The sequence below is a fragment of the Nicotiana tabacum genome, chromosome 22, assembly GCF_000715075.1.
Source record: "Nicotiana tabacum cultivar K326 chromosome 22, ASM71507v2, whole genome shotgun sequence".
In the NCBI taxonomy this organism is placed as follows: domain Eukaryota; kingdom Viridiplantae; phylum Streptophyta; class Magnoliopsida; order Solanales; family Solanaceae; genus Nicotiana; species Nicotiana tabacum.
The window spans coordinates 170,386,864-170,397,897 of NC_134101.1; the positions used below are offsets into that span (position 1 = coordinate 170,386,864).

The 11,034-nt window shown below is 44.4% G+C and overlaps 1 protein-coding gene across 1 annotated transcript; it reads right to left on the reverse strand.

Annotated features, from left to right (window-relative positions):
- Positions 1-10,246: 10,246 nt before the first annotated feature.
- On the reverse strand, positions 10,247-10,769 carry LOC142176153 (uncharacterized). The gene is made up of 2 exons (XM_075243237.1): positions 10,609-10,769; positions 10,247-10,496 (listed from the first exon to the last, which is right to left on the reverse strand). The coding sequence occupies exons 1-2, from the start codon at positions 10,767-10,769 to the stop codon at positions 10,247-10,249; spliced, it is 411 nt and encodes a 136-aa protein (XP_075099338.1).
- Positions 10,770-11,034: the final 265 nt, after the last annotated feature.

The following is an 11,034-nucleotide window of genomic DNA, read 5'->3' on the forward strand; positions in this document are numbered from 1 at the left end:
TAATGTGACGATCCGACCAGTCGTCTCATGAGTTACCACTCCGTTTCCTCCCCCATTTTTGCTTCTTTATGCTTCGTTATTCGTGTTTTGTGGTATCGGGTTGGTCGGATTGAATCCGGAAATGATTTGGCAAGGTTTGAGACACTTAGTCTCTTTTGAGGAAGCTTAAGTTGGAAAGGTCAACCGGATGTTGACTTATGTGTTAGAAGGCTCAGATGTGAGTTCCGAGGGTTCGATTAGTTTCGGGAGGTGATTTATGACTTAGGAGCATGATTGGAATGGGTTTTGGAGGTTTGGAGAAGATTTAGGCTTGAATTGGCAAAGTTGATATTTTGGCGATTTCCGGTTAATAGGCAAGATTTTGAAATAGGGATCGAAATGGAATTCTGAGAGTTGCAGTAGCTTCGTTGAGTCATTTGGGATGTGTGTGCAAATCTTCAGGTCATTCGGACGTAGTTTGGTTGGATTTTTGATCAAAAGCGGAATTCGGAAAATTTTAGAAAGTTTGGCTTGAATCCGATGCGTTTTGGTGATTTGATGTTATTTGAGGTGTTTTAATGATTGGAACAAGTTTGAATAAGGTTTTAGGATATGTTGGTGCCTTTGGTTGAGGTCTCGGGGGCTTCGGGTGAGTTTCGAGGGGTTGAAAGGATCATTTTGGAGTTAAGAAAATTGTAGAAATTGCAGGTTCAGCTGTTGCAGGTTTTTACTCTTCGCGTTCGCGAGCGGACCCTCGCGTTCGCGAAGAATCAGTGGAAGTCAGTGGAATGTTGGCCTTCACATTCGTGAGAAGGGCTTCGCGTTCGCGGAGTGCTGGGAAGTGAAGCATCGCGTTCGCGAGAAGGGCTTCACGTTCGGGTAGATGAATTGGGTCAGCCGGGTTAGTATGCATCGCGTTCGCGAGAGGCATTGTTGCGTTCGCGTAGATTTGAGAGGCTGAAGCATCGTGTTCGCGATGGTAGGGTTGCGTTTGCGAAGGAGAGTTTTGGTCAGCGGAATATTTGTGCTTCGCGAACGTGAGGCTTTGACCGTGTTCGCGAAGAAGGAATTAATGCCTGGGCAGAAGGTTTTTAAGCTCGTCTTGTCCGCGATTTTGGGGTTTATTTCCTCCATATTTAGTCATTTTTGGAGATTTTTGAAGGAGATTGAAGAGGGATTCAAGGGGAATCATTGGGAGGTAAGATTACTTAAAACTCGATTATTATATGAATTCCACCTAGAAAATCATGAAATTAAGCTAAAAATTGAAGAACTAGAGCTTGGAAATTTGGACTTTTGATTGGGGATTTGGAGGACCATTTGGGGTCGGATTTGGGAACTTTTAATATGTATGAACTCGTGGGAAGATAAGGAATCTATTGGTGTAAAAATTTCTGAATTTCGAGATGTGGGCCTGGGGGTTGGGTTTTGGTAATTTCGGGATTTGTGTAGTATTTTGATTAGTTTCACTTGGGCTTCGTTCCCTTAGTATATTTTGACGACCTCGTTCTGATTTTGGATAGATTCAACGCGAGTGAAGGCCGATTTGAGGGGCAAAGGCATCGCGAGCTAGAGATTTGATCAGTTTGAGGTGAGTAATGATTGTAAATGATATTCTATGGGTTTGAAACCCCGGATTGCATATTGTAGTGCTATATTGAGGTAAGGCACATGCTCGATGACGAGCATGGGGTCGTGCACTATTGGGGATCGTGACTTGGTCCGTCCCGATTGATAATTTTACCGCGTATTTGATTGAAAATTATTTGCTATCATCTTTATTTGTGCTGAATGCCATATTTAAGCTTCGTGCCAACTGTTTGAACCCTTTGGGGATTTTTACTGATATTTCCTCACTGTTTGACTTTATATTTGAACTCAGTCATTCCATTTTCCCACTATTTTCATACTCATCCATGTTTACTTAGTTTTATTACTTAAATGATATTTTAAATGATGTTTGGGTTGAGAAACACTATTATTACTGTTGCCAGAGTGGATTGTGAGGATTTTTGACTGAGTAAGGCCGAGGGCCTATGTTGTGAGGAAACACTGATATTGATTTGAGGCCGAGGGCCTGAGATATGTATGCCACAAGGTGGCTTGATTGATATGAGGCCGAGAGCCTAGTGATGATGCCACAAGATGGCTTGATATTGCGCTTGGGCCGTAAGCGGCCCCTCCAGGAGTCTGCACACCCCCAGTGAGCGTGGGTACCCATTGTGATGTGAGATTGAGCCCGAGGGGCTGGTATTGTTCTGAGATGTTGCCCGAGGGGCGGATTTGTTGATACTGTGCCCGAGGGGCGAACTTCCATTTGTTTACTTTACCTTAACTATCTATCAATTACCTGTTTACTTGTTGAAAAAGGATTGTTACTTAATTTTTCACTAGTTTACTACTCTTAAATGGTTTTACTGCTTCATTATAGAATGCCTTGTGCCTTACGTGTTTTCTTAATTTCAGTCGTTATTTACATTTGTTACTCACTAAGTTGGAGTACTCACTTTACTCTTTACACCCTATGTGCAGATTCAGACATAGCTGGTTTTGCTCCCGAGTGCTGATCCCTCCAGCTTCAGGCGGACATTTAAAGTTCACGAGGTAGCTGTTGGCATCCGCATCCCCGTGTCTCTACTCCTTTATCATTTCTATCTCATATTAGACTTGTGTAGTAGTTGTAGACCTTTCAGACTTGTATTAGGTTTTATAGATGCTCATGACTAGTGACACTCTGGTTAGGGCTGTGTTGGGTTGTTCTTCCGCGTATTTATGATATTATCTGCTACTTTGGATTATCTATTCATGTTTAGACTGTTACTAAATGATAAATTGTTAATAATTGAAAAAATGGGAAGTGTCGGCGTGCCTTGTCTTCATGAGAGGCGCCATCACGACCGGGTTCGGGTTTAGGGTCGTGACAAGTTGGTATCAGAGTCTAGGTTAATAGGTCTCACGAGTCATGAGCAGGTTTAGTAGAGTCTCGTGGATCGGTATGGAGACGTCTGTATTTATCCTCGAGAGGCTGCAGAACCTTTAGGAAAAAGTTCATATTCTTGAAATTCTTGTCGTGCGAATTTGTTGACCTGAGTACTAAACTTCTGTTATTCTATTCTCTCACAGATGGTGAGGATGTGCGCTACCGATCAGGGTAGACGACCACCAGTACTACTAGCTGTGGCCACCAAACGCCGAGGACGCAACCGTGGTTGCGGTAGGGGAGGAGCCGATAGGTCAGAACCTGCAGATCTACCAGCTGCCCCAGTTTAGGACTAGGACCCAGCTATGGACGCTCCAACAACACCCGCTCAGGCACTAGCTGTGCCAATCGTGATTCTAGGTCTTCAGGAGGCCTTGGCTCAAATCTTATCGTTTTGCACTGGCCTAGCTCAGGCGGTTTCAGCCACTATAGCCGCAACTACTTTGCAGGCCGGGGGAGGCCATCAGACACCCGCCATTTGCACACCTGAGTAGGTTGTGCAAGGACTTCAGATGCCGGGGGCACATCCAGCCCAGCCGGTTGTAGCTGCTCAGGATTATGCAGTTCCTACCATGCCGGAGGACGAGTAGCGTAGGTTGGAGAGGTTTGGTAGACTTCAGCCTCCGTCATTCAGTGGTGTAGAGGGCGAGGATGCCCAGGGCTTTTTGGACAAGTGTTATGGGATGCTTCTTACAACGGGTATTCTGGAGACCAACAGGGTCGCTTTTACCACCTATCAGTTTTTAGGAGTTGCTTTCATTTGGTGGGAGGATTTTGAGAGGCGTAGGCCTGTTGGTGCAGCACCTCTTTCCTGGTAGCAGTTCTCCATTCACTTTTTGGAGAAGTATGTGCCGCAGTCTCGCAGAGAGGAGCTGCGTAGGTAGATTAAGTGGTTGCGTCAGGGGGAGATGACCGTGTCGCAGTATGAGTTGAGGTTCTCCGAGTTGGCTCGTCATGCCATCTGGTTGGTCTCGACAGATAGGGAGAGGATTAAGATGTTTGTTGATGGCCTCACTTATCAGCTTCGTATTCTCATGACCAGGGAGAGGGTGATTGGTGCTGCGTTTTAGGAGGTTGTGGATAATTCCCATGAGATTGAGTTTGTTCGTCATCAGGAGCACGAGGAGAGGGAGGCCAAGAGGCCTCGAGGATCTGGTAGTTATAGTGGTACTCCTTCGAGGGGTCAGTTTCAGCACGGCAGAGGCCGATCATTCAGGTCTACTCAGCCAGCTTTCCCAGGTTATCGTGGGGCATCTTCAGGTCATGGTTATCACAGTTCTCAGCAGGGCTAGTCATCACTTAGTGCCCTTCTAGCTCAGAGTTCGTCCCGTGCTCCTTCAGTCCAGGGCTCTTCTATGCCGAGTGCATCTTCAAGTCACTCCGGTGCAAGGGGTTCCCTTCAGTCCCCTTCTCAAGCACCTGGGAGTTGTTATGAGTATGGTGAGATGGGTCATATGTGGAGGCCGTTCCCTCGTCGTCTTGCAAGTTCATCTCAGTAGAGGGGTCAGTCATCGGCTTCAGCGCTAGTTACTTTACCACCACCTCCCCATCCAGCTAAGGGTGGAGGCCATCCAGCTAGGGGTCGCCCCAAAGGGGGAGGTTGATCAAGTGGCGGTCAGGCCCGTTTCTATGCACTCCCAAGTAGACCTGATGCTATTGCTTCAGACGCTGTAATAACAGGTATTGTTTCAGTCTGCCACAGAGATGCCACTGTATTTTTTTATCCCGGTTCCACCTTTTCTTATGTGTCATCATACTTTGCTCGTTATTTGGGTACGCGCCGTGAGTTTCTTGCTTTACCTATTCATGTATCTACCCCGGTGGGTAATACTATTGTTGTAGACCATGTGTACCGGTCGTGTGTGGTGACTATTGGGGGTCTGGAGACCCGTATGGATCTTTTATTATTGTGTATGGTAGATTTCAATGTCATTTTGGGGATGGATTGGCTATCTCTGTGTCATGCTATTCTGGACTGTCATGCTAAGACAGTCACATTGTCTATACCGGGTGTGCCACAAATTGAGTGGCGAGGTACGACTGATTATGTTCCTAGTAGAGTGATCTCATTCTTAAAAGCCCAGCGTATGGTTGGGAAGGGTTGTCTTTCGTATCTAGCCTTTGTGAGGGATGTCGGAGCTAGACTCCCAGTATTGATTCTGTCCCAGTTGTGAGGAATTTTCCCAATGTGTTTTCTGCAAACCTATCGGGCATGCCATCAGACATGGATATTGATTTTGGTATTGACCTGGTGCCGGTCACTCAACCCATTTCTATTCTGTCGTATCGTATGGCACCAGCAGAGTTGAAGGGACTAAAAGAACAGCTTCAGGATCTCCTTGATAAAGGGTTCATTCGGCCTAGTGTGTCACTTTGGGGTGCACCGGTTCTATTTGTGAAGAAGAAGAATGGCACTATGAGAATGTGCATTGATTATAGGCAATTGAACAAAGTAACAATTAAGAACAAGTATCCTTTCCCTCACATTGATGATTTATTCGACCAGCTTTAGGGAGCGAGAGTGTTCTCCAAGATTGATCTCCGTTCTGGTTATCACCAGTTGAAGATCAAGGACTCAGATATCCTTAAGATAGCTTTCACGACCCGATACGGTCAATATGAGTTCTTGGTGATGTCTTTTGGACTGACCAATGCCCTAGTAGTGTTTATGCATTTGATGAATAGCGTGTTCCGGCCTTATCTCAATTCGTTTTTCATAGTCTTCATTGATGATATTATGGTGTACTCGCGTAGTTAGGAGGAGCATGCGGAGCATTTGAGAGTTGTGTTATAGAGATTGATGGAGGAGAAGCTTTATGCAAAATTCTCCAAGTGTGAGTTTTGGCTCGGTTTAGTTGCTTTCTTGGGGCACGTGGTGTCCAGCGAGGGTATTCAGGTTGACTCGAAGAAGATAGAGGCGGTTCAGAGTTGGCCCAGACTGTCCTCAGCCATAAAGATTCGTAGTTTTCTTGGTTTGGCAGGTTATTATCGCCGTTTTGTTCAGGGATTCTCATCTGTTGCATCACCCTTGACCAAGTTGACTCAGAAGGGTGCTTCATTTGTATGGTAAGACGAGTGTGAGGAGAGCTTTTAGAAGGTCAAGACAGCTTTGACCATAGCTCCAATGTTAGAAGAACTACCCCGTTCATGATTTGGAGTTGGCTGCCATAGTTCACGCATTGAAGATTTGGAGGCATTACTTGTATGGGGTATCTTGTGAGGTGTTCACTGATCATTGCAGTCTTCAGCATTTGTTCAAGCAAAAGGATCTTAATTTGAGACAGCGGAGATGGTTGGAGTTGCTTAAGGATTATGATATCACTATATTGTACCAGCTGGGAAAGGCCAATGTAGTGGCCGATGCCTTGAGCTAAAAGGCAGTGAGTATGGGGAGTTTGGCATATACTCCAGCTGGGGAGAGACCTCTTGCAGTTGATGTTCAAGCCTTGGCCAATCGGTTCGTGAGGTTAGATATTTCGGAGCCCAATCGGTATTGGCTTGTGTGGTTTCTCGGCCTTCCTTATATGATTGCATCATAGAGTGCCAGTATGATGATCCGCACTTGCTTGTCCTTGAGGATGCAGGGCCGGATCTGTGTGCCCAATATGGATAGGCTTCGGGAGTTGATCCTTGAGGAGGCCCATAGCTCGCGGTATTCCATTCATCTGGGTGCCGCAAAGATGTATCGGGATTTGAGGCAGCACTATTGGTGGCGGAGAATGAAGAAAAATATTGTGGGATTCGTAGCAAGGTGTCTCAATTGCCAGAAGCTGAAATATGAGCATCAGATACCGGGTGGCTTGCTTTAGCAGATGGATATTCCCGAGTGGAAGTGGGAGAGGATCACTATGGACTTTGTTGTTGGACTTCCACGGACTTTGAGGAAGTTCGATGATATTTGGGGTGATTGTGGATTGGCTGACCAAGTCCGTGCACTTTATTCCTATGTGTACTACTTAATCTTTAGAGCGGTTGGCAGAGATCTATATCCAGGAGATTGTTCGTTTGCATGGTGTCACAGGTTCCATCATTTCAGATAGGAGCACTCAGTTTACCTCGCAGTTTTGGAGGTCTATGCAGCGAGAGTTGGGTACTCAGGTTGAGTTGAGCACAGCTTTTCATCCTCAGACGGACGGACAGTCCGAGTGTACTATTCAGATATTGGAGGACATGTTGCATGCTTGTGTCATTGATTTCAGAGGGTTATGGGATTAGTTTCTACTGCTTGCAGAGTTTGCTTATAACAACAGCTACCAGTCGAGTATTCAGATGGCTCCATATGAGCCTTTGTATAGGAGATGGTGTAGATCTCCAGTTGGTTGGTTCGATCTCGGTGAGGTTAGGCTATTGGGGACTGATTTGGTGCAGGATGCCTTAGAAAAGGTGAAGGTGATTTAGGAGAGACTTCGTACAGTGCAGTCGAGGCAAAAGGGTTATGCTGATAGGAAGGTTCGAGATCCACGGGGAGGTCCACGGGTTATGCGAGGAAAGTTATCGGGTTATGCTGGAAAAGGTCCTCGGGTTACGCCGGGGAAGTCCAGGGTTATGCCGGAAAAGTCATTGGGTTATACCAGAAAAAGGTCCTCGGGTTATGCCTGGGATCAACTAGGGAGTGGAACCCTATAATGGAAAAGACTGCCAGGTTATGCTGGGAGCGACTAGGGAATGGGACCCTATGTTGGGAACACGTAGCTAGAGATTGGGAACCCTAGGCTACCATGATTCTGAATCTTTCTTCTTCTTTTCTTTCTTCTTTCTTTTCTTTCTTCTTTCTTTTCTTCTTCTTTCTTTTCTTCTTCCTCCCTTTTACTTTACTCTTATTTTATTTAGGAGAATGAATGAAGAGTTTTAAAAGGACTTCCCTTTTTGAGTCCACTTTTGCTGCAGAATCGTTTTGGTTTTTGCGTAACTTGCTTTTTCTGCACTCGCTTCTTGCAAAGTCATTTTGGACTGCACCCATTTTCAAATCAAAGAACAATTTGTCAGTTTGAAATGGTGGTTGGTTTTGTGGCCTTGATTATTTTGATCACTTGATCTCGACCCAACACTTTTGATGAAAATCTGTATTGCTCGTTGGCTTTCTGGAAATCGATCTCTCTTCTAAACACAGGGATCTTGACTTTCCAAAATTTCACATGATGGTTAACCCGTGTGGGGTTTTGGCCTATTCATATCATGGGCACTTGACTTTGGATTTCTTTCCTTTTCAATAATTTTAACTCTGGAGCATCGGCCATCATGGCCAGTCGAGATCGACTTGATGCACCTGTTGAGGCTGGGTGCTTTTCCTTGAATTCTGGCTTTTGTTAAGTAGAAACCTGTAACACCAATCTTTCCATCTTTTCTTTGTATTAGTTTTGGAGGAGGATTAAACCGAAAGGGATTCAAGGAAGAGTAAACAAAGGACAGGATAAAGAACTCAAACGAGAAGTGTCCCTTTTGAGGAAATGAAAGAAAGACTTATCTGGAGTGCCTGCAGACTTCAATAGACATGACATGCTTCTTGGATTGGATACCTGATCTACGCAACCATCCAATCTCACAAAGACCCTTCATAATCCATATCTCAAAATTGAGAAACCTTGCGAGAACTCTTATTAGTGCCGATGGTTATAAGTGATTCCCTTTTTCGATCAGTGGCGCCCTTTGCGGGTTTTCACCAACTAACCTCTCTCATTTCTCTTCTCGTCGTCGCTTTATAGTGCTCTTTGCAATTTTTCACTAACAAGACTCTCACATTTTCAATTTCTCTTCTCACTATCGCCTTACGGTGCCCGTGTGGGTTTTCACCAATAAGACTCTCTCATTTTATTTCTCTCATTTGATTGTATCCGATCCAAATAACCAACATCCTCCTATTTTGAACTTCTTTACCGATTGATTAGAAGGACTTGAACAGGATTTAGGGTAAAAAGAGTTTGGATTGAATTAAAACTTTGGAACCTTTCAGGCGAACCATTATAAATTCTGCCCCAATTTCAACTTTGGGGAAATGTGGATTTTTTTTTGGTGTAACTGAACCACAGAGAAAGGCTGCCTACGTATCCTTTTGGAATCAAGTCGAACGTAGTTCAGGGAAACTTTGTCTTTGATTTTTGATTTTTTTACAAACATTTTGGGTTCCAAAGAGGGTAATCAAAGAAAGGTAACCGACTCAAAGGGTTAGCCAAGGGTTAAAGTGTTTGGGTAGCAAGAATGAAAGCCTTCGTCAACCAACCGGGGAATCTTGGTATCACAGAATGGTTAAACGTAATACCTTTTGACTGCGTCTGTATTGACAGCTATTTCCGGGTCATTTCCTTCAATGTCTATCAAGTACAATGCCCCTTTCGGCAAAAAATTTCTTATAATGTATGGACCTTTCCTGTTTGGAGAGAACTTTCCGTTTGCTTCCTTGTGATGCGGGAGAATACATCTCAAAACGAGTTGCCCCACTTCAAAGTTCCTAGGCCGCACTTTCTTGTTGTAGGCACGTGCCATTCTTTGATGATACAATTGCCCGTGGCAAACTGCGGTCATCCGTTTTTCATCAATTAGGGTTAACTGTTCTAGACGGGTCTCAACCCACTCATTATCCTCAATCTTAGCTTCAACGAGGATTCAGAGAGATGGAATTTTAACTTCTATGGGTATTACGGCTTCAGTGCCATAAACCAATAGATAGGGCATTTCTCCAACTGATGTGCGCACAGTTGTGCGATATCCCAACAATGCAAATGACAACTTTTCATACCATTGTCTAGAACTTTAAATCATCTTTCTAAGAATCTTCTTGATGTTCTTGTTTGCTGATTCAACAACACCGTTAGCTTTGGGCTGATAAGGGGTAGAATTCCGGTGCATGATCTTAAATTGTTCACATATCTCCCTTATCAAATGACTATTCAAATTTGCAGCGTTGTCCGTAATGATAGTTTTAGGAATACCAAAATGACAGATGATGTTGGAGTGCACGAAGTCTACCACTGCTTTCTTAGTGACGGCTTTAAGAGTGACTACTTCAACCCATTTTGTGAAGTAATCAATGGCAACCAATATGAATCTGTGCCCATTTAAAGCTTTTGGCTCAATTGGCCCAATGACATCCATACCCCACGCAATGAACGGCCACGGTGGGGACATAGGATGCAGTTCTGAAGGTGGTGCATGAATCAGATCCCCGTGTACCTGACACTGATGACACTTTCGGACAAAACTGAAGCAATCCTTTTCCATAATCATCCAGTAATAACCTACTCAAAAGATTTTCTTTGCAAGGACGTACCCATGCATATGGGGACCACACACTCATGCGTGCACTTCATTCATGATTCTTCCGGCCTCTTGGGCATCCACACATCTTAAAAGGTTCAGATCTGGAGTCCTTTTGTACAAAACTTCTCCGCTCAAGAAGAAGCCACTAGCAAGCCTCCTAATGGTTCTCTTTTGGTCTCCACTAGATTTCTCGTGATATTCCTTTGTTTTTATGAATATTTTGATATCATGATACCATGGCTGAACATCAGGCTCTACCTCAACTGTATTGCAATAACCGTGTCTTTCTCAGATTTGGATTTCCAATGGGTCAATGTGGATATTGCCTGGATACGACAACATTGAGGACAAAGTAGCTAGTGCGTTGGCTAACTCATTGAAAAAGAGGAATGTACCTGAATTCGACGGATTTGAACTGTTTGCTAAGATCTTCCACATGTTTCCTGTATGGAAGAAGCTTGACATCCCGATTTTCCCATTCATCTTGAGCTTGTTGGATAATCAAGTCAGAATCTCCCATGATTAATAATTCTTCCACATCCTGATCGATTGCCATATTCATGCCCATAATGTAGGCTTCATACTCGGTAGTGTTGTCCGTGCAGAAAAACCGAAGCTGGGCTGTGGCCGGTTAGTGCTGACCAGTGGGCGAAATCAAAATTTCCCCAATCCCGACACCTTTGCATTCACAGCTTCATCGAAGAACATTTTTCCAAGCATTAGTGTCCTTTGGAATTACCTCAAATGAATTTACTTCCTCGTCCGGAAAGTAAGTACTCAAAGGCTATTATTCATCATCAATAGGATTCTCAGCTAAGTGA

Bases quoted from the DNA above. Each gene is read 5' to 3' on its own strand.
- LOC142176153 (XM_075243237.1), bottom strand. From the start codon at position 10,769: ATGGCAATCGATCAGGATGTGGAAGAATTATTAATCATGGGAGATTCT. The intron at 10,497-10,608 runs GTACATTCCTCT...AATCTGAGAAAG, and splicing joins TTCAAATCCGTCGAATTCAG to ACACGGTTATTGCAATACAG.